The sequence below is a fragment of the Gopherus flavomarginatus genome, chromosome 4 (assembly GCF_025201925.1).
Source record: "Gopherus flavomarginatus isolate rGopFla2 chromosome 4, rGopFla2.mat.asm, whole genome shotgun sequence".
In the NCBI taxonomy this organism is placed as follows: Eukaryota; Metazoa; Chordata; order Testudines; family Testudinidae; genus Gopherus; species Gopherus flavomarginatus.
Genome location: NC_066620.1, coordinates 169,473,082 through 169,497,263, shown reverse-complemented (window position 1 = coordinate 169,497,263; position 24,182 = coordinate 169,473,082). Strand labels below are relative to the sequence as shown.

Genomic DNA, 24,182 nt, shown 5'->3' with positions numbered 1-24,182 from the left:
ACCCTCCCGTCCCGGGGTGGGGGGTCTCCCAGTCTCGTCGGGGTGGTGATGCGAAAGCCCCAGCAACTGGCGGGAGGGTCCCAGCGCGTCTGTCTGAACCTGCTCACTCCAGGTTTGAAAGTGACTGGGTTTCAGGTTGGTGCTGCTCTTTTTCACTTGGCCCGACGGGCGGTCTAGTCTGTTCCACTGCCTGTAAACTGGGGATGGATCCAGTGAGGTAGCGATGTCATGTCGCCCTCTTTGTTGGGCAAAATGTGGTTATTGCTGATGATACAGTGACTAACCAATATTTTTGTTCAACTTTTTTCTAGTTTCATTTAAAGAAAATGGAGTTTTCTAGAGAAAAAAGGTTGAAGGCAAGACTTGCTGGTGATAGACGAGGAGATCTGTATCCTCACAGCCTGCAGTTCTACCTGCAGCCTCCCACTGAAAATATTTCTCTAGCTGAGTTTGAAAATTTTGCCATTGATAGGCTTAAATGTGAGTAACACTATAAATCTATAACCATTTTTTTTGCACTTTGGATAAATGCAATTGGAGGTGATCCATAGTCAATGAGTGATACAATGTTAAGTGTTAAGGTGGGATGGAGGCTTATTTTGATATCTGTTACAAGAGCTACTCCCATGTAATGCAAGACTCCCATGTAATGCAACTGTTTTAGCATCAGGATGACATGTTTATATATAAAGTGTAATCTATTCTTCCTATTTTTTTGTCTTCACTTGTACTTCTAGTTTTCTTTCAAGCATATATTTCTATACTAATAATTTGTAATTTCTAGTTGACAAATATAGTTCCTTTCTCCAAAAAAAGGTAGAACAAAATTTATTTTGGCAGCCTATTTGTGTGTTTAATGCCCCCCAAATTTTGCTTTTTAATTTCATCAATGCTGATTGAGTTTTAAGTACTACAAAACACTGTGTGTGAAAAAACACCTAATTAATTCTGAATAGTTGTTAAATTAGTACATGTTTGTATCACTTATTGTACAAATGTTCATAAACATTTGTACAAAACAGGTAAAATGCTCTCTCGTTCATGGATGGTTTGACTTTTTTGCATAAAAGAGAAGACAAGACACACAGTTTAAAGGATAGGATAGGATAAAACATGAATATAGAAAGAATCAGAGGGGAAGGTCCTAGGAAAACAATGATGGAGGTAAATAGCATCACAATATCATAGAATTTTCATAGCTTTTAACATAAAGAAAACAAATAGAGTGATAAATAGCTCTTAACAGTATGATGTGGTAACAATTTATCACTCTTGTCACTTTAATTTTAAAATTTTAACTTGTTTGTGCTCATCTGTGGCATTTCAGCCATGTTTAGACTGAAAGCTCTTTGGAGTTAGGGGCTGTCTATTTGTCCAGAACAGTGGGGGCCTGATCTTAACTGACTGTCTCTGGGTGCTATTGTAACACTGATACTATTACTACCATCTGCACAAATACCTAACTGCGTGAACAGGTTTTTTTGTGGATGAACAAGAACATTTGCTCTTCTGTCTGCTCGTTTAAAAATTCTATTGTCTATTGAGAACAGAACAGTACAATGGATGCTATGTGACCAATCGTACACCTGAAAAGAGTTGAAGAATGATCACTTTAAAGCTCCCATATTGTGACATCTGTTCATAGCCTTTTGAATACTTGCAGTAGCAAAAACATTGGAAGAAATCGGAATTAGTTCATGATTGATTTGCAAAGAGAAAATAGTACTAATTAATTGGAAAACTAATTTGTACTTCATTTGATCACTGTAGTTAATAATATACTATGGAAATTAGGAATCATTCCATTGATGACAATAGGCTTTGAATCAGACTCGAAAATACTTAACTGTAGCTCTGTATTAGCTTATTCATTTTAATTTCTTCTAATCAATTCAGGCCAAAGGCTGTAATCCTGAAGGCAAATTTCTTGTTGATCCAAAGCTTGTGGGGATGTGGGAGAAGCAAATCTGAAACACGTTTGGTCTTTTTCAGTCTTTAAAAAAAAAAATTGCTTAGAATATATTTTTTCTTATTAGCATAGATGATAGAACTAACACATTTTACATTCTAATGGATCGGGTCAGCAACCTTTGGCACACGGCCCATCAGGGTAATCTGCTGCTCGGCTGCGAGACATTTTGTTTTATGTTGACCGTCCGCAGGCATGACCCCCAGCAGCTTCCAGTGGCTGTGGTTCGCTGTTCCTGGTCACTGGGAGCTGCAGGCCGCAGGGCTGCCAATTCCTGCAGCTCCCAATGGCCATGGTTCGCTGTTCCCCGTGCATGGTCAACGTAAACAAAGTGTCTCACGGCCCGCCAGCGGATTACCCTGATAGGCCGTGTGCCAAAGGTTGCCGACCCTTGTAATGGATGTATCTTTCTATACTACAAGTCTTGTTCATGCTGATTTCATTTGTCTCCTCTAATTACTTTAGTGCTCAAAGCTGTTGAGAACCTTGGTGTGAGCTATGTGAAAGGTAGCGATGAGTACAAAAGCAGGCTGGAGCGTGAGATTCGAAAGCTTAAATTTCCATTCAAAGTAAGTATATAATTGAAAAAGGAAAAGCATAATCTTTTTACTATAGATTTTATTTTCCATTTGCTGTCAAAAATAGGGATGCACTTGTTGAATACTGCACTCAAATCATAAATTCTATAATTTGAACAATTTATATCACTGAATTTTTTTCTTTGTGCCTATCAACTACTTTTTTTTCTTTTTAATTTTCTATTAACATTTGTAATTTCTCTTCTGACCTAATTGGGTCAAAATCTGGAAATTTTGCACATTCAAAAAGCCTGTGAAAGTAGGCTGAAAGCTGTTTGAGTGAGGTCTGCAGGATACTCAGTAAGGTTTGGAGTGCTTAATGCATGCTCTGTTTTTAAAATCACCTGGAATGGTAGCAGAAGCATGTAGTGGCATACGAATGTTTAGCATATCTGGCATGTAAATACCTTGCAGTGCTGGCTACAAAAGTGCCATGCAAAAGCCTGTTCTTGCTTTCAAGTGACATTGTAAATAAGTGGGCAGCATTATCGCTCATAAATGTAAACAAACTTGTTTGTCTTAACGATTGGCTGAATAAGAAGTAGGACTGAGTGGACTTGTAGGCAAAGTTATACACTGTTTTGTTTTTTGAGTGCGGTCATGTAACAAAAAAAATGTACATTTGTAAGTTGCACTTTCACGATAAAGAGATTGCATTATGGTACTTGTATGAGGGGAATTGATAAAGACTGGTTTTTTTTTTTTGTGTTTATCACTTTTACAGTGCAAATATTTGTAATGAAAATAATGTAAAATGAGCACTGTATACTTTGTATTCTGTGTTGTAAATGAAATCGAATATATTTGAAAATATAGAAAACATCCAAAAATATAAAATAAATATTAATTGATATTCTACAGTGCAATTAAATCTGCTATTAATTACAATTACATTTTTTAATTGTGATTAATTTTTTTGAGTTAATTGCGTGAGTTAACTGCAATTAATCGACAGCCCTAATGTTTTCTTATCAGTGCAGAAAAAGCACACAATTGTTTGTGTGTGGGTACTTCCAAATAATTAACTTTGGTTTGTTGGCACAAATAAGTGTTTTGAAGGAAACTCTCCCAAATTATAATCATTTTAATTCAGAGCAAGTAGTTGGATGAAAAGTTTCCCTGTACTATGAAGTGTATTCTTAGTTGCCATATTCAGTTAACAGTAGGATTTTGTCCATTTGTCTTTTGATAACTCTTGCAGCACTTACTGAGTTTGTCGGAACTGTAGAAAGAATTTAATCTAATTTACATGTCTTACAGTCATATGACCGAAAGGTTGTGGATCTTCATATTTAATTTTGGATTTATTTCTCAACTTCAGTTTTCTTTTACTGCCATAATTCAGTACGTATTTTCTCTTATGAAAACTGTAGGCTTTGGTTGAGGATGATTATGATGCAAGGAGGAAAGATCATATCTCTCATTTCATACTGCGCCTTGCTTACTGCCAGTCGTAAGTATTTTTAAGCAAATATATATTATTTTTATTATTTCAAGTATATGGTTAAACCTTTGGCAACTAAAAGCTGGTAATGTGGTACTAAATATGGAGACAAATTTTCTTTGTTTCAAGTATAAGCCTTTTCCCAATTTAGAAGCTTAGTCAGGAAGAGAATTCATATGTGGTGAAACATGACACAATACAAAAAACTGGAATATATTTTTATACTTACAATTAGGTATGAATACGTTTATTTTGATATTTAAATAATGCACTCCCCACATAGTAATTGGACAGTAATACACATAAGTTGGTTTTTTTTTTTTTTTTTTTTAATTTTCAAAGGCACTCAGCATTGATTTAACTTAGTTCCCATTGACATAAATAGGAATAGATTTAGCTTGGCACTGAGCACTTTTGACTTCTGGCCCTCAATAATTGGCAAGTCGGTCTAAAAAGATTACCACTGTAGATCACTGCCTTATACATGGCCCCAGTCATCTCTTTAAGCATAGCGTGGAATTTTAAAAAGGTGCTGTCAGGGGTTTTCCCTCACTTCGAACTTTAGCGTCCAAAAAGTGGGGACCTGCATTGACCCTTCTAAGCTTAATTTCTAGCTTTGATCTGATAACGCTGCCACCAGCCAAAAATATAGTGTTTTGGCACACTTCCTGTTCCCCCAAAACCTTCCCTGGGGAACCCAAGACCCAAACCCCTTGGATCTGAACACAAGGAGAAATTAGCCTTCCTTCTCTTTCCCCCCCCCCCCTCAGACTTTCCCCTCCCTGGGTTACCCTGAGAGGCTACACTGATCCAAACTCCTTGTATCTTAAAACAAAGAAGAATTACCCTTCCCCCCTCCCTCCTTCCCCCCCACCAATCCCTGGTGAGTTCAGACCCAATCCCCTTGGGTCTTAAAACAAGGAAAAAAATCAATCAGATTCTTAAAAAAGAAAGCTTTTAATAAAAGAAAGAAAAAGTAAAAATTATCTCTGTAAAATCAGGATGGAAAATGCTTACAGGGTTCTCAGATTCATATAGCCTAGCAGAACTCCCCATCCTCCCAGCCTGAGATTCAAAGTTACAGCAGACAGAGGTGAAAATCCTTCCAGCAAAAGGAAAAGCATTCACAAGTTGAAAGAAAACAAACATAAGACTAATCTGTCTTGCCTGGCTGCTTACAAGTTTGAAACATGAAAGACTGATTCAGAAAGATTTGGAGAATCTGGTTGTACGTCTGGTCCCTCTTTTTCCCAAGAGCGAACAATGAACAAAACAAACAGAGACTTCCCTCCACCAAGATTAGAAAGTATCTTGTCCCCCCATTGGTCCTCTGGTCAGGTGTCAGCCAGGTTTACTGAGCTTCTTAACCCTTTACAGGTAAGAGAAATTAACCCTTAACTATCTGTTTGACAGATACCTAAGTGGGATAGGGGCCCAACTTCCATTGAGTTTCAATTGGAGTTGGTTGCTAAACTCTTTTAAGCAGCTTTGAAAATCTCACAATAAGTGCATGCATGGGTTTAATACTGCGATCAAAAGGTAGAAAGTTTTGCCTTTCTACATGTATGTCTGTGGACAATCAGGAAAAAGTATCCCAGGTGTTGCAGTGGACATGTGAAAAGCAGTCTTCCAGGTATCCAGATCCCAAAACATGCAAGTTTTTACAAATCAGTATGATTTCTTGAATTGTACCCAGAAGGTAATAGGAAGCAAATGCAGTCTTTGCAATTCTGTTGTAACATGTTCTTGAAGGTCAACGCCAATAAATCAGCTATGTTCCAGACATCCTATACCTTCGAAGTTTTCTCCATAATCACCCCAAGTAGAAGCGTTGTTGTAACGGAATCTCATACTCTCAAAGGTATGAGTAACTCCTGTGAGGTCCAGTGGCAGTGGTTGCTATTGTGTAGCCAAACAGATATGGAGGGGTAGGAGAGAGGAGCTTCTGGTTATAAATGGTCAGTTCCTGAGAGCAGTCAGTGATTCAGAGGGACTCCCAGAAAAAACATCTCCTTGACAGGAGGCTATGAAACTACCCAGTAATATACATACAGCCTGGCCTAACATTTTAGATTCCTTCACTTGACTACCAGATTTACTTCTGTCTTACCTTAAGTTTCAACCATGCCTTTGTCTCTACATTCAAAGCAGAGACTACACGATTTGGGTGTAACTAAGGGCACGTCTGCCTGGTGTGGCAATGTGCACCAGTGGGATGTGAATTCTAATGTGCGTCAATGTATTGTATTCTAACTGGCCTCTGTAGATCCTATTTTAGTGCACACCAGCAGGGTCTACACTGGTCAGTTGCATTAATTCTAATGTGCATTCCCCTTGGTGTGCGTACCACACTATGTAAACAAGCCCTTAAAAGCAAAATCTGAATGACACTGTAGCCCAAACTTCATTGCTTTTCCCACTGGCATCACTACATAATGACCAGAAGGGGTGACATAATAGCAGCTTGCACAAGAGACTTTTAGGGCAGATGAGTAATTGTCAGCATTGCCGTTTGGGATCTCTGAGAGTCAAAAATACTGCCAACCAAGTGCAATCCTGTCTTCAGTCATGGTCTGCAGGTCTCATAATTTCTTAAAATCAGCCAATAAGTAATTTTTAGTGGTCCCTGTGAATTGATACTGAGTCTCCAGTTAATTAAATATTACTTATCAGAGGGGTAGCCGTGTTAGTCTGGATCTGTAAAAGCAGCAAAGAATCCTGTGGCACCTTATAGACTAACAGACGTTTTGGAGCATGAGCTTTCGTGGGTGAATACCCACTTCTTCAGATGCATGTGGTGGAAATTTCCAGGGGCAGTATATATATGCTAGCAAGCAAGCTAGAGATAACGAGGTCAGTTCAATCAGGGAGGATGAGGCCCTGTTCTAGCAGTTGAGGTGTGAAAACCAAGAGAGGAGAAACTGGTTCTGTAGTTGGCAAGTCATTCACATTCTTTGTTCAATCCTGAGCTGATGGTGTCAAATTTGCAGATGAACTGAAGCTCAGCAGTTTCTCTTTGAAGTCTGGTCCTGAAGTTTTTTTGCTGCAGGATGGCTACCTTAAGGTCTGCAATAATGTGGCCAGGGAGGTTGAAGTGCTCCCCTACAGGTTTTTGTATATTGCCATTCCTAATGTCTGATTTGTGTCCATTTATCCTTTTCCGTAGAGACTGTCCAGTTTGGCCAATGTACATAGCAGAGGGGCATTGCTGGCATATGATGGCGTATATTACATTGGCAAGTCATTCACATTCAGGTGCAGGTGAATGAACCAGTGATGGTGTGGCTGATCTGGTTAGGTCCTGTGATGGTGTTGCTGGTGTAGATATGTGGGCAGAGTTGGCATTGAGGTTTGTTGCATGGATTGGTTCCTGAGCTAGAGTTATTATGGTGCAGTGTGCAGTTACTGGTGAGAATATGTTTCAGGTTGGCAGGTTGTCTGTGGGCAAGGACTGGCCTGCCACCCAAGGCCTGTGAAAGTGTGGGATCATTGTCCAGGATGGGTTGTAGATCCTTGATGATGCGTTGGAGTGGTTTTAGCTGGGGGCTGTATGTGATGGCCAGTGTAGTCCTGTTGGTTTCTTTCTTGGGTTTGTCTTGCAGTAGGAGGCTTCTGGGTACACGTCTGGCTCTGTTGATCTGTTTCCTTATTTCCTCGTGCGGGTATTGTAGTTTTGAGAATGCTTGGTGGAGATTTTGTAGGTGTTGGTCTCTGTCTGAGGGGTTAGAGCAGATGCGGTTGTACCTCAGTGCTTGGCTGTAGACAATAGATCGTGTGATGTGTCCGGGATGGAAGCTGGAGGCATGAAGGTAGGCATAGCGGTCGGTAGGTTTTCGATATAGGATGGTGTTAATGTGACCATCACTTATTTGCACCGTGGTGTCAAGAAAGTGGACCTGCCGTGTAGATTGGTCCAGGCTGAGGTTGATGGTGGGGTGGAAGCTGTTGAAATCGTGGTGGAATTTTTCCAGAGTCTCCTTCCCATGGGTCCAGATGATGAAGATGTCATCAATGTAGCGTAGGTAGAGAAGGGGCGTGAGTGGACGAGAGCTGAGGAAGCGTTGTTCCAGGTCGGCCATAAAGATATTGGCATATTGTGGGGCCATGCGGGTGCCCATAGCAGTGCCACTGATCTGGAGATATATATTGTCATCAAATTTGAAATAGTTGTGTGTAAGTATAAAGGCACAGAGTTCAGCAGCCAGTTGTGCTGTGGCATTGTCAGGGATAGTGTTCCTGACAGCTTGTATTCCATCTGTGTGTGGGATGTTTGTGTAGAGAGCCTCTACATCCATGGTGGCTAGGATGGTGTTTTCTGGGAGGTGACCAATGCATTGTAGTTTCCTCAGGAAATCAGTGGTGTCACGGAGATAGCTGGGAGTGCTGTTGGCATAGGGTCTGAGTAGAGAGTCCGTATATCCAGACAGTCCTTCAGTGAGAGTGCCAATGCCCGAGATGATGGGGCGTCCAGGATTTCTGGGTTTGTGGATTTTGGATAGTAGATAACATACCCCTAGAGCCCCGACCAGGGTTATTCTGATTTCTTCTGGTGTTAGTGTGGGGAATGTCCTGAGTAGATGCTGTAGTTTCTTAGTGTATTCCTCAGTGGGATCTGACGGAAGTGGCCTGTAGAATTTGGTATTGGAGAGTTGTCTGGCGGCCTCCTTTTGGTAGTCAGACCTGTTCATGATGACAACGGCACCTTCTTTATCAGCCTCTTTGATGATAATGTCAGGGTGGTTTCTGAGGCTGTGGATGGCATTGCGTTCTGCACGACTTAGGTTGTGAGGCAAGCGATGTTGTTGTTCCACGATTTCTGCCTGTGCACGCCGGCGGAAGCATTCAATGTATAGGTCCAGACTGTCATTTCGACCCTCAGGAGGAGTCCATGTGGAGTTCTTCTTGTGCTGTTGGTGGGAGGGCACCTGTGTATCAGTGCACTGTTCAGTGTTGTCCTGGAAGTATTCTTTGAGTCAGAGACGGCGAAAGCAGGATTCCAGATCACCACAGAACTGTATCATGTTGGTGGGGGCGGCAGGGCAGAAAGAGAGTCCCCGAGAGTCTGACCTAATCAGATCAGCCACACCATCACTGGTTCATTCACCTGCACATCCACCAATGTAATATACGCCATCATGTGCCAGCAATGCCCCTCTGCTATGTACATTGGCCAAACTGGACAGTCTCTACGGAAAAGGATAAATGGACACAAATCAGACATTAGGAATGGCAATATACAAAAACCTGTAGGGGAGCACTTCAACCTCCCTGGCCACACTATTGCAGACCTTAAGGTGGCCATCCTGCAGCAAAAAAAACTTCAGGACCAGACTTCAAAGAGAAACTGCTGAGCTTCAGTTCATCTGCAAATTTGACACCATCAGCTCAGGATTGAACAAAGACTGTGAACGGCTTGCCAACTACAGAACCAGTTTCTCCTCTCTTGGTTTTCACACCTCAACTGCTAGAACAGGGCCTCATCCTCCCTGATTGAACTGACCTCGTTATCTCTAGCTTGTTTGCTAGCATATATATACTGCCCCTGGAAACTTCCACCACATGCATCTGAAGAAGTGGGTATTCACCCACGAAAGCTCATGCTCCAAAACGTCTGTTAGCCTATAAGGTGCCACAGGATTCTTTGCTGCTTCTAAATATTACTTGTATTTTATAAATGCATAGATTGTAGAAGATTTTCTTTAGTGTAGTATCAATTGTTTTAATTTGTGTCGACATATACACTTCCTTGTTTCATAAACTCCATTAGTGATTCCAACCAGCAACGTACATAATATAATTCTTAAAACAAAGTTCTGACTATCTACTTAGGATGACAACATATTTTTTCTTAAGGGACACTGTTAACTTGTAAACCAGACTCAACAGTTCATAAACTGGATGTTTTTTTCCTAAAAGATATATTCAAAAAGTTATTTGGGGGAAGTTCTTTGGCTTGTGTTCTACCAGAGATCAGACTGGATGATCACAATGGCCTCTTCTGGTCTTGGAATCTATGAATATGAGGAGAACCTCCTTTAGTTACAATTTAGATTTAGGATTATTAAATTTAAAAAGCTAATGAAAATATTTATATTGAGCTTTTATGCATTTTATGCCATTTTGTGTACTGTGAATTTTATTTTTTCATTGTTAGTTTCTCCCTTGCTGAAAAGCCCCTCATATTTAAAAAGGCAAAATATGTTAGAAAAAATATATTGAGATGTTTTTAAATCTGAAACTGGATGCTTCTTGAAATAAGAAGGAAGTTGATGATGCCCCTCAAATTTCCAATTTCTTCGTTTTAAAAAGAAGTTTGGCATTGTGGGATGCAGTGTTATGTAGTGGATAGAGCACTGGATTCAGGCTTGGGAGACCTGACTTGTATTCGGAGCTCAGCCACTGACCTGCTGGGTGACCTTGTGAAAGTCATTTCACCTCCTTGTCCCTCAATTTTACCTTCTGTAAAATGGAGATGAGTCTTTGTAAAATGCTTCGAGATCTAGTAATGAAAAATGCTATGTAAAAGCTAGGTAATGGAATTGTTTCAGGAAAAAAACATGCATGTTGCAGTATTCTGTAACTTCATGAGGGTGACACACCTTCACACACGCTGTTCTGAGCTAAATGCTAACAGTATGGTATTGCTGTGGAAAAGTTTGTTAGCCAGTTTCCATCCTATGTAAATTCTGTTTCTTCCTTTGAGAAGATATAATTAATGGTTAATAGTGAAAGAGAAAAAATAGAGAAGCTGAGTGAGGTAATAATATATTTTATTGGACCAACTTCTGTTGTGGGGAGAGACAAGCTTTGAAGTTTACACAGAGCTGTTTTTCTGTTCTCCTCCCAGAAGTTGGTCCAATAAAAGATATTACCTTACTCACCTTGTCTCTCTAATATCCTGGGACCAACGCTGCATGCAAAAAGGAAAAATAAACATCTTAAATTTGTAATGGTTCTTAAATGGAAAGATGCTGAACTCGTACACAAACTGTACAGGGTTGAATCATAGAATACCAGGGTTAGAAGGGACCTCAGGAGGTCATCTAGTCCAATCCCCTGCTCAAAAGCAGGATGAATCCGCAGACAGATTTTTGCCCCAGATCCCTAAATGATCCTCACAAGGATTGAACTCACAACTCTGGGTTAATCAGACCAGTGCTCAAACCACTGAGCTATCCCAAAATGCAGCCTTGTCTGAGTGGAAAGTTGCCATGCACTGGTAGATAAGAACAGGAAGTGAATAGTACAAGAAAAACTGTTTGAATTAAATGTTATCAGGCAGAGAAGCAAAGCTTGGCACAGATCAATGATTATATAGTTGCTGTTTAGTGCTAAATTTGGAGTCCATCTTATAGAAAAAAGTTTATAAGTAGGTTGGATCACAAATTTTGTGCAGAATTAATTAGTTTAATTGTCTGCAAGGAGGATGTGTTTATAGCTAAAATACTTGTGTAGGTAGAGGGTGGTGTGTGCTTGCTTTTTCTCTAGTGGTTCAACAGTGCTACCCAGAGGCAAAAATGTGCATTTTTCATTTTTTCTTTCTCTGGTTCATTGCTAAATTTATTTGGATTGAATATCACTTTTTTGTATTTGTTTCTCTGCTGAGCTTTAGTTGTTGTACATATTTGGAATGAACATAAAACTTTATTTGTGAGTACTAATACCACCATCCTCCCTGTCAGGCCTGTAGGCTGCGTATCATCTTTGACTTTCTCTCTAGCTCCTTTCCTCCAGTCTGTGCCTAAATCTTGCTGATTCTTCCTGCATAATTTCAAAGATACAGTCTTCCTTATCTATCTATACAGCTAAAATTCTCACCCAGGCTCTCATCTCGTCTTTTTACTAGTGCAACATGCTCTCTTCTGGTGTTGACAGATGCACTCTTGCCCCACTTGTATTAATTGAAAACACTGCAGCAACAATAATTTTTCTAGCTTGTCGTCTTGATCGTGTTACCCCTCTTGTATTCCTCCATAGGACCCCTTTCATTGTTGCATCAAATGAGAATTTACTTTCAAAACCTTTTATAGTGTATTTCCATGCTACCTGTCATCTTTCTTGTTCTATTAAAATGTTGACTCCTGCCTCCATTCTGCCAATGATGCCATCCTTCATCGCCCACTAGTTAAATTTTCAAACAGGCACCTTTGTGGGTTTTTTTATGATGCTTCTCACATGTGGGAGAAGCTCTCTGTAAACATCAGCGAAGCCATCTCCACTGTGCTGCTTCAAGTTCTGTGCTGCTTCAAGTTCTTCCTTAAGTTTTCTTTGCTGGGAGGAAAACAAACTCTTGGCAAGGGTTGTGCAGCTGGTGTGCTGAGACCAGTATTGTATCAGTTATTTGTGTTTCCTCATCTGACTGTATCCATGGTTTGTCCTTTGTCTTATACTCTTAAGTATAAGCTCTTTGGGAGCAGGGACCATCTTTGTTCTGTTTGTACAGTAACTGGCACACTGGGATTCTGGTCTATGACTGGGGTTCCTAAGCACTGTCTCAATACAAACAAAAAATTATTTTCTTTCATGACTAGCTTCTAATATTTAACTATGAACTTTGAGCCACTGATGACCACTCTAGACTTAATGTTTACAAAATTACTTCACTTGTAATTGTTTATACATTTAAGAAACATTTACAAGGAAGCATTATAGAACTTTGAATGGACTGAGTTCTAATGTATGGGTTCAGAACAAATGCTTCTGTTTTTTTCAAATACAATTTCTGTCAATTGGGAGGATATTCTAAAAACTTTCCTAATTTGAAAGAGAGTGTTCCATTCTCACTAAGAATTAATGTAGGGACTCTGCTGAGTTGGTTAAATTATGTAGTATTCCCATACAGAAAGCTTAAACTGCTTTTTTCACTCTGCTTATTAGAATTTAAAAGTTAACTCCCCATCTGCATGTTTTGTTCCTCTGTTCCCTTCCTAAACCATCATTGCTTCTTAAACTGCCTGCAGCTCCCATATTTTCAGCTGCATTTTGAACAATCATTGGGCACTCTTTAACACTCGTCATGTTTGTTAGTTACATGTTCATAGTTTTTGATTGACATGGGGTTGGTGTTGCTTTTCAAAAGTACCTTCAATGTAATTTTACAGGTGTATGCAAGGGCACTTGTAAATTATTGTCACAGATCCACAGGATCTTTGCTGTGCCTCCAGCTTTGGAACAGTTGCTAGGAGGAACCCCTAGAGTAGTGATTCTCAATCTTTCCAGACTACTGTACCCCTTTAGGTGTCTGATTTGTCTTGTGTACCCCCCAGTTTCACCTCACTTAAAAACTATTTGCTTACAAAATCAGACATAAAAATACAAGTGTCACAGCACACGATTACTGAAAAATTGCATACTTTCTCATTTTTACCATATAATTATAAAATCAATTGGAATATAAATATTGTATTTACATTTCAGTGTATATAAAGCAATATAAATAAATTGTCTGTATGACATTTTAGTTTGCACTGACTTCGCTAGTGCTTTTTATGTAGTTTGTTGTAAAACTAGGCAAATATCTAGATGAGTTGATGTAACCCCTAGAAGACCTCTGAGTACCCCTGGGGTACATGTACCCCTGGTTGAGAATCTCTACCCTAGATATCTCACTGTTCTCCAAGGTGAGACATGCGGCTTAACCACTTCCTTATTCAGAGCCTTCAGCACCCCTCCTTCACATCGTGAACTCTGTTCAGGGAGTCCAGATGAAACAGATTCCTGATGGAGACTTGTTCGCTCTTCAGGGATTAATGCACCTCACCAACCATGTGCAGTGACAATCGCATAGTGTTGTCAAACAGTAGGATTTATTCATTAACTAGAAACGAATAAGCATAGGAAATCCCTTAGGATAGTATGGAGAACTGAAGGCTGAAGCATAGTCCATTCTGGGGAGCCCAGCCAAGCTGTAGACACCGTGTGTGTGTAATAATATATTTGGAGTTTGCGGAGACTGTTGTCCAGCTAGAGGAATCTGAAGAAGTGAGTGCATTTCAAAAAGGAACCTTTAAAATATTTTCTCCAAAAATTAAATTATTTTTTCTAAACAAATTACCTTAGAAATTCACGTTGTCTGTAGATTTACATAAGAATGGGCATACTGGGTCATCTCAAAGGTCCATCCTGCCCAGTATCCTGTCTTTCAACAGTGACCAATGCCAGGTGCCCTAGAGGGAATGAATAGAACAAGTAATCATCAAGTGATCCATCACCTGCCGCCCATTCCCAGCTTCTGGCAAACAGAGGCTAGGACATCATCCTGGCTAATAGCCATTGATGGATCTATCCTCCATGAATTTATCTAGTTCTTGTTTTAATTCTGTTATAGTCTTAGCCTTCATAACATTCTCTGGCAAAGAGTTCCACAGGCTGACTGTGCATTGTTTAAAGAAATACTTCCTTTTGTCTGTTTTAAACCTGCTGCCTGTTAACTTCATTTGGTGACGCCTTATTCTTGTATTATGTGAAGGGGTAAGTAACACTTCCTTATTTACTCTTTCTCCATATCAGTCATGATTTTATAGACCTCTATCATATCCCCCCTTGGTCATCTCTTTTCCCAGCTGAAAAGTCCCAATCTTATTTATTTCTCCTCATACGGAAGCTGTTCCATACCCCTAATCATTTTTTGTTGCCCTTTTCTGAACTTTTTCCAATTCCAATATATCTTTTTTGAGATGGGGTGACCACATCTGCATGCAGTATTCAAGATGTGGGTGTACCATGGATTTATATAGAAGCAATGTGATATTTACTTATTGTCTATCCCTTTCTTAATGATTCCCAACACTCTGTTAGTTTTTTTGACTACTGGTGCACATTGAGTGGATGTTTACAGCGAACTATCCACAATGACTCCAAGATTTCTTTCTTGAGTGATAACAGCTAATTTAGACCCCTCATTTTTTATGTATAGTTGGGATTATGTTTTACAATGTGCATTACTTCGCATTTATCAGCATTGAATTTCATCTGCTATTTTGTTGCCCAGTCACCCAGTTTTGTGAGATCCTTTTGTAGCTCTTCGCAGTCTGCTTTGGACTTCACTCTCTTGAGTAGTTTTGTATCATCTGCAAATTTTGCCACCTCACTGTTTACCCTTTTTTCCAGATTATTTCTGAATATGTTGAATAATGCTAGTCCCAGTACACACATCTGTGGGACACCACTATTTACCTCTCACCATTCTAAAAACTGACCATTTATTCCTGTCTCAACTCCCCTTGATCCAGATACTGATCCCTGAGAGGATCTTCCCTCTTGTCTTATGGCAGCTTACTTTGCTTAAGAGCCTTTGGTGAGGGACCTTGTCAAAGGCTTTCTGAAAATGTAAGTACACTATATCCACTGGATACCCCTTGTCCACATGCTAATGTTATGCTAATTTGGAGTCTGAATGGGATCTTTTGACCATTAAAACCGAGGGATTTTAGTTCTGCTGTAAATACAAATCTCTATAATGTACAGTTAATCTTGTTATTTCAAAACCATAGATAACCCCTCTTTTCCCTGTAAGAATAAAAGACCTATCTTGACACCTACAGAACATTGTTTCTAGAAGGGTGAGGCTGAATGTATCTTGCATTAATAGTATCACATTGATGGTCCTGTCTATATTTAGTCTTAAACATAGTGCATTAGTTGTATCTGAATTTTTTTTTTTTACTTGCAGTGAGGATCTCAGACGATGGTTCATTCAACAAGAAATGGACCTTTTTCGATATCGGTTTAACGAGCTAACTGGTGATTTGGTTGAGAAATTCCTCAAATATGTTAATTTGTCATATGGAGCTGTAAGTACATTGTTTTGTAGTTTTTTGGTTGTTCTGCAATGTATCTTACTCGAACATTTTCCACTGATGTTTAAATGTTCTATTGTAAAAGTTTTATAAACTCTCATAAAGGAAAGAAAAGTTCTCAGAACTTCTGAAACTATTGAGTATGTGCCATAAAATGACAATTCTTTATGCATTGTATTGTAGTTTTGTGCTTGACTGGATTATAAATGGAATATCACTTTAAATCTCATCTGTAACAAAGGCTATAATACTGTCATTGAGAGAACATTGTTCACAAAGTACTTTTAGGAGGAAAGTACTGGTATTGTTATGCAACTAGAGCTTTGGAAGGTTGGCTATGGTCTCCAAATGGGACTTGTGTATATACCGCTCAGTTGTCCTTCAGTGGAGATCTGGCTTATACCATGCTGTTTCTCTTTCTGTAAATGTACATCAGAAATGCTGAATCATAGACTGAGAATATTAAAGAGAAACTGTTGATTTTTATAAACACATTTTTAGGGACCACAATGGGAGTAAACTTTTGGGAGCTGACTTGGTCATTTGATCCTAACATAGGACAGACTATTGGCTGGAATTGGTGAATATTCTTTGAGAGTACAGAATTTTGTCTCTTCATAACTATTGTTGGTAGAGCATATTCCAGCCTGCTGCTGAGACAACAGAGCCAGTTGTTTCTGAGGTGTCTGTTTCTTTCTGTAGTATCCAAGATACAGTCAGTGTGCTTTGGAGACTTGTACGGTGTACTATTCAATGAATTCAGAAATTGAGAAGATTCAAAATGTAACTGTGTTCACAGTATTTAAAAGATAACTAATGGAATATTTATTGCAGCTGTGGAAATGAGTGAGCTACAGACCTATATAGAATAGAACTTATTCCATAGCTGGACCATCTATTCCAGGGATCGGCAACCTTTGGCATGTGGCCCATCAGGGAAATCTGCTGGTGGGCCAGGATGGTTTGTTTACCTGCAGCGTCCGCAGGTTCAGCTGATTGCAGCTCCCAATGGCCGCGGTTTGCCATTCCAGGCCAATAGGGGCTGCGGTAAGCAGCAGCCAGGACATCCCTCGGCCCCTGCTGCTTCCTGCAGCCCCCATTGGCCTGGAGCAGCGAACTGCGGCCGGTGGGAGCTGTTGTTGGCCGAACCTGCCGACACTGCAGGTAAACAAACGGTTCCGTCCCGCCAGCATATTTCCCTGACGGGCCATGTGCCAAAGGTTGCTGATCCCTCATTTATTCCATGATTATGGTTACAGGAAGAAGGAATTCTGGGATTTAATGTGAGCACACATGGTATGTGTATTCTATTATATATTTGACATGCCAGTGAGTGCAACTGGTTTATCCTTGTTCAAAGACCTTGGCAGGCAAATGACTTGAAACTGTGTAAAATATAACAGCCTTGACCTGAGGAGAGGATCACTCATTCCATCTAAGAACTGGCAGGCATGAAACTATGTCCAGCAGAATTGGTCTCTGTGGGAGAACCTGAAGTAATTTAGATCTATCTGAGACTCTATGTGGAAGATGGTGACCACCAGGAAAGCTAAATTTGCTTTTAAGCTATTTTAAAAATGTGTTTTCTATAATGCTTTTGTTCTGAAGAAATAGTACTTGTCTTTACAAAAGCTAGTTGGTCACTGGTTAACCCTGTCATTGCCCCCGAGAGAGCAGAACTGCGGGTGCTCAGCTGAAGTCAAAGATGCTGAGGTGATTCCAGTAAATTGGTTGGGACTAGAGCCTGAGACCCTGGTCCAGAGGGAGAGAATCACAGGATTCTGCCTTGAGAAAGGTGACATCTGGTGGCCTGAAACCTAAGTGGAGTGCTCTCAAGGAGGCCATGAAGGGGTCAGAGGTGCAGTTAAACTAGGAACTATGACAAAACCGTTTATTATTGTACTTCCTGAGTATTCCCTCCGTCCCCCTCCCCGCCAGAGTGCACTCTTCCGCCTCCCCTCCAGCATGCCACTGGAAAATAAAAATAAAAAAGGGGTATATAAAGCTCTGTGGATTCTGTTATTTCATGACCATCGAATCCCCTTTGCTCTAGAACTGGAATCCAAGCTTCCATTTAGAAAGTTTCTAATGCTTGTGGTGGTGGTGAAAACACTGAAACTGTTAACTCCATAAACCAGAGCATTGTTGTTTGAGTCTGTAGAGAGCATAATAAAATAGCTCTATGTTGTGAACTGTTCTATTTGTCTTAATGAATTTTTAATTGAAATTTAAAGATGACAATTTGAGGACAAGCCTTGTTAGATATTTCACTTGATGACTATTTTAGTAGAAACATCCGTTTAATATTTCTGTTCCACAGTTCTAAACTATTTCCTGTGCATCCCCTGGTGCCAAAAGCCTCCTAACTTTGCCTCAGACAATGTCTATAGTGCAGCTGTGTTGTCAAATCATCGGCATATTAAAAACTGGAAATGTTGGGGCAGTGTAAAATGGAATTTATTATCAGTGTATAACATGGATCATTGCAGTGAAATTGAAACATGCAATCCTATTTCATTTAAAAAAAAATCTACATTTTAAAATTAAGCTTCAGCAGACTATCCACACTGCCACACCAGAGTGCTGCAGGATCCAGAAGTCTTGCAGTGTAACTTAGGTTCAGTATGCCACAGCATACGTGGGCCCATTGGATACACAGCAACTTATTCGGAAAACTTTTCCATGCTCTTTGGTAGCTTTATTGTAGAGAAAGATAAAGAATAACTGTCACAGAACTTAAGCACTGATTATTGGACATCTTAGGTCTTGTCTACACTGGTGACTCATGTAGGGTATATGTAGCTACACATCACAATGAAAAGCAGGCTGCATCCATACTGTGGGGCATAGCTCATGTGTTGAGAGAGCCTCAGTGGGGAAAGGCTTCAGCAGCAGTGTAGTGCGCCGCTACTTCTTCGACTACCGGAGCCTTTCCCCTCTGCTGGGGCCTTTCACTGTGGCAAGGAAGAGGCTCCGGCAGAAGGGAGGCAGCAGCACACTACATAGCTAAAAATAGCAATGTAGATGTGGGAGGCACTGCTTGGGCATGTAGTGAGCCCTGTAGGCTATATACGCTAAGGTTCTGACATGTCTACTCTGCTTGCAGTCTTGGAGCGTGTGGAATTCTGTGAGCAAGTTAATGACTGAAAGATAAGGAGAAATATCCTTTCCTTTTAAAAAATCTATGGACTTACAATTTCAGTGATGTCCCCCTTTGCAGCATGGCTGGGGACACATCCCCTGGCTTCCAGGTCTTCCGGTTGCTGGAAATATTGATAATTTTATTGGAAATGGATTCAGCTGGGTATCATTTGAAAAGTCCCTATACCCACAAACACAGTGGTACCAGACATGTTAAACCTAAAACAATTATATAGATAAATATTGATCTTCACATTTTTTTAATATCTTTTTGACATGCCTGGGTAACAGTATAAGTAAACATCCAACTCACATAAAGTTAAATTTTGGCTCTTGACTGACAGTACTGTGTTATTGGATCATGCACAGAACAAGAAGGGGCAATATTAAAGCTACAGGAGGAGCTCATTCACATTACATCCCATTCGCAGAGTTTATTAATATGATAAAAAGGAATCTTCAGTGATGTGATAGCTAAAGATGTCAGTCAAGTGATTTACTTTGGGTCATGACTTGTAAAAGCCTTTAAAATCCAAAGAATTATCAAAGTTCCATCAATTTATGGTCTCCAATTTAAAAAAAAAAACAACAAAAAAACAAAACCCTAAACAGACTGATGCTGTGCTCTAATGCAAAGAAGAAAGAGTGAAGGTGGCAGTGACTAGTACAGCACTAACTGCATATGGGTTGTTTTTTGCATGTCTTCTGGTTGTGTCCCAATCTGTGTGCTCTTGATCTTGTACTTTCCCATAGTCTAGCATAGTTCTCCATAGTACCATGATTAATATTCTGATGTGATGGAATAATGCAGGGGCCAACCTGTGGCTCCAGAGCCACGTGCTGCTCTTCAGAACTCAATATGTGGCTCCTTGCATAGGTGCCAACTTTCCAGTGTGCTACAGGGTGCTCACTGATCACCCCTGGCTCTGTCTTGGGCTCCAGTCCCACTGTATTCCTTCCCCCAAGCCCCTGCCCCTTCCCCTGAGTCTGCTGCACCCTTGCTCCTCCTCTCTCCTCCTGTCATAAACAGATAGCTAAGGGTTAATGTTCTTTTACCTGGAAAGGAGTAACCTGAAACACCTGACCGGAGGATCAATCGGGAAACAAGACTTTTTCAAATCTGGGTGGAGGGAAGTTTGTGTCTGAGTTCTTTGTTCTGTGTTCTGTCTGTCCCTCTCGGCTGTGAGAAGTGATTTTTTCTGTCTCCTGGCTTTCTAATCTTCTGTTTCCAAGTTGTGAGTACAAAGATAGGTTTGTTTTTTTTGTATTTACATGTGTGTAGTTGCTGGAGTGCTTTGAATTGTATTCTTTTTGAATAAGGCTGTTTATTCAATATTCTTTTAAGCAATTGATCCTGTATTTGTCACCTTAATACAGAGAGACCATTTTTATGTATTTTTCTTTCTTTTTATATAAAGCTTTCTTTTTAAGACCTGTTGGAATTTTTCTTTAGTGGGGAACTCCAGGGAATTGAGTCTGTACTCACCAGGGAATTGGTGGGAGGAAGAAGTCAGGGGGAAATCTGTGTGTGTTAGATTTACTAGCCTGACTTTGCATACCCTCTGAGTGAAGAGGGAAGTGCTTCTGTTTCCAGGATTGGAAATAGGAGAGGGTGGAGTCCCTCTGTTTAGATTCACAGAGCTTGCTTCTTTGTATCTCTCCAGGAACCCAGGGAGGGAACACCTGGAGGGGGGAAGAGAAATGGTTTATTCCCCTTTGTTGTGAGACTCAAGGAATTTGGGTCTTTGGGGTCCCCAGGGAAGGTTTTTGTGGGGACCAGAATGCCCCAAAACACTCTAATTTTTTGGGTGGTGGCAGCTTTACCAGGTCCAAGCTGGTAACTAAGCTTGGAGGTTTTCATGCTAACCCCCATATTTTGGACGTTAAGGTCCAAATCTGGGAATAGGTTATGACACCTCCCTCCCCCGAACCTCCTGCACAACACAAAACAGCTGATTGTGGCGGGAGGGAGGCACAGGGATGGAGGGTTAGGTGCTGATCAGTGATGCTGCTGGCGGGTGAGAGACACTGGGGGTGGGAGGAGAGCTGACGGGGGTGGGGGCCTACTGATCTGTTACTGTAGCTCTTTGGCAATGTACTTTGATAAATTCTGGCTCCTTCTCAGGCTCAGGTTGGCCATCCCTGGAATAATGCATATGTGCCAGGCAAAAAACAAGCAAACTAATGCACATCTTGCATGGTCTTCCTAAACCAGCACCTACTGACAAGCTCTCAACAAACCAGAAACTGTTAACACTTGCTGAGATTTGGCTGAGCACTTCATTAGGAGGTTACAGAGAAAATACTAAGTTCGCCTTGTGTTTGACACCTGTGTAGAGGAATCAGTTAAAAATATTACCTGAATCAAGAGACTTCCTGGTATTGCACCTGCTCAATACAAATTCATAAACTCCACAAACATCTTCAGAGTTGCAGTGAAAAAGCTACTGTCTCATACTCTCATGAAGGATGAGTTAACCGCATATTTTGCAGGAAAAACACTCCAGCAGGTGAAGAATGGCTAGAAGAATTTGATTGTCACATGGTGTAATGAAGTTGTTGTTGCCTTGCATTGTTCAGTGGAGTTTCTTCATAGTTCCCATGAAGAGGCTAACAGTAAAATTATCTTGCATACCTTCCATGCCAGAGTAAGAGGTGCTACTACACTCTAGATTTTTGCCCAAGACACAGATGTTCTAGTGCTCTCTGTGAGATGCTACCCAGTTCTTTAGCAAGATTCTGGTTTTGTGTCTGCTGCTGGGGAGCATAACTATTGTATATTCCTATCACTCAGACCAGCCTTCACACTGCCAAGTTTTCTTGCCCTGTCAGGACGTGACACTACTGGAAGATTGGCTGGAAAGACCAAATTATACTGGAAATCATTTGATTCAGCCTCTGAAGACCAATGTTCCCTCTAATTTTTTTCACCCATGTGCAGAATAAATTTTATGTGCACCGAAGTATGTGCGGATGTGTGCCATTAATAGAAACAAAAAACCTAGATATAATATATATTTTTAAAAACTTACCATAGGGATAATTACTCCAGCCAGGACAGGTTAGTCATTTTAGATCTCACATTTAAATTAAATTCTTTGAGTAGTAAGAGAAATAAAAATTATGAAATGCATAGTCTAGTCAAAACACTAAAATAACACACTTTGAAAGAATAAAGTTACAGAGAATATACGTGCATTGCAGGAAATACCAAGAAGTAACAACAACAGTAATACAAGTATGTGTTGGGAGGAGAGAGCGAAAGTGCATGTGTGTGTGTGTGTGAGAGAGAGAGAGGAGAGAGGGGCCTGGTCCACACTACGCAGTTAAATCGATTTAAACAGCGTTAAATTGATTTAATGCTGTACCCGTCCACAGTACAACACACTTTAAATCAATTTTAAGGGCTCTTAAAATCGATTTCTGTACTCCTCCCCAACGAGAGGAGTAACACTAAAATCGATATTACTATATCGATTTAGGGTTAGTGTGGACGGAGATCGAAGTTATTGGCCTCATCATTTTACAGTAGCTACCCACAGTGCACCGCTCCAGAAATCGACGCTAGCCTTGGACCATGGACGCACACCACCGAATTAACGTGCCCTAGTGTGGACGCATAAAATCGATTTTATAATATCGGTTTTATAAAACCGGTTTTAGTTATTTCGATTTTATGCTATAGTGTAGATGTAGCCAGAGAGAGAGACACACACACACACGGAGGCTGTGCCTGTGTGTGTGTGTGTGAGAGAGAGAGAGAGACAGAGACTGTGTAAGTTGGCTGCTGGGGAAATCTCAAACAGTGTGCTATCTCTTTAAGAAAGGCACGTTCACCACAGCAGCTCTGAATCCTGAGTCAGGCTCTGACCCCCCACTCTGCAGAGATGGGGTATGGGGTGAAGCGAGGGGGACACCCTGAAATTAGCACCCTCCTTCTCCCTCCTCCCTCGCACAGCCAGTAGATGGGTCCTGCGAGCAGCTGCAGGACTGAGCAATGTGGGGGGAGGTGCACCTGAACACATGCTTCTGGCTGTGCGTGCTCTGCTAATCAGCTAGGTGGCATTTGAATTTCTCCTGGGTGGCCATGCAAGTGTGCAGGTGACAGAGAACACAGCTGAAGAGTCTTCTTGCTCTGAAGGTACTAGAAATGGCTGAGACAGTCACTGATGAGGTCATGAATGCACTGGTTGCATTCATATGCGGAGTTTACCATTTAAAGGCTAGCATTATGATGCTTGCAGAGTTATGTTAGTGGATGTTTTTCCAAGAAGCAGACAAATGGAGAAAAATTGCCACCAACAAGGGGTACATTTATACCTGCTACCAAAAGGGCAAATTACCACACAATGGAATGTCTCTCAATGATTGAGTACATCCAGAACTTCCCTCTCTGCTTGGGCATGGGTGGGTTTTGGAAGATGGACTGATCGCACCTGTGTTTTGTGAAATACCACGTGGTCCCAAATCAATCCTTCAGCTGAACAAATGTCCAGCACCTTGCAAATGTTTGTTCAGCATCATGCCTCTTATGGAAATGTGCAGAAGTGTGAATGAGAAGCAGCCTGACAGCGTTTCTGGCAGTGGTGCACTAGATGGAGACAACAACTGATGATGACTTGGACTGAAAACATTTATTCATCATATGTGTCAAGGCTGACTTCCCAAGGATTACCAACTATCAATGTTCTCTTTAAGTAAGCAGTGCCCTGTATTAAAGTATAATTTATAAAAGTATTGATTTTTAAATATTTCATTGAATACATAATTGTTGTAGGTTTATCATGTTTAATACCAATGTGTTTGTGGGAGAAAGGACTTTTGAATGCCTTTTTGTAAGGCTGGAAATGACCATGAATTCTGTTTTAATGGGTTTGTAGAGAAAGCTGTTTTCTAAAGGATAAAAATAGGAGGAATATTTAGATATATTTTACAACTTGTATCTATTTTTGACCCACAAGTCATGTACAGTAGAAGATAGAATATCTGTGTGACTGCTTTTTTTTACCCTCATCCTCTTGTTCTGATTTCTCTACCTTTGTTGTTTGTGCCATGTATACCTAAGGGCATGGCTACACTTGCAGATATAGGGCGCAGGGAGTTGATCCAGCCTTCAGAGACCACAGCAGGGAAAACACTGCCGAGTGTTTACACTCTTAGCTGGAAACTCTCTGGCATGTCCACATTAGCAGCTCTTGCAATGCCACAAAGAGCACTGCATTGTGGTAGCTATCCCAGCTTTCAAGTGGCTG

At 40.6% G+C, this 24,182-nt stretch overlaps 1 protein-coding gene across 8 annotated transcripts in view; it reads left to right on the top strand.

Moving 5' to 3' along the window:
• The first annotated feature begins 310 nt into the window (after window positions 1–310).
• Window positions 311–24,182, top strand: part of PRIM2 (DNA primase subunit 2) — a 319,791-nt gene continuing 295,919 nt past the window's right edge. For all 8 annotated transcript variants that reach the window (XM_050950806.1, XM_050950805.1, XM_050950807.1 and 5 more), the window contains exons 1-4: window positions 311–480; window positions 2,435–2,538; window positions 3,921–4,000; window positions 15,663–15,783. In XM_050950806.1, the coding sequence (XP_050806763.1) occupies window positions 327–480; window positions 2,435–2,538; window positions 3,921–4,000; window positions 15,663–15,783 (459 nt within the window). In that variant the 5' untranslated portion in view covers window positions 311–326. The remainder of the gene's footprint in view (window positions 481–2,434; window positions 2,539–3,920; window positions 4,001–15,662; window positions 15,784–24,182) is intronic.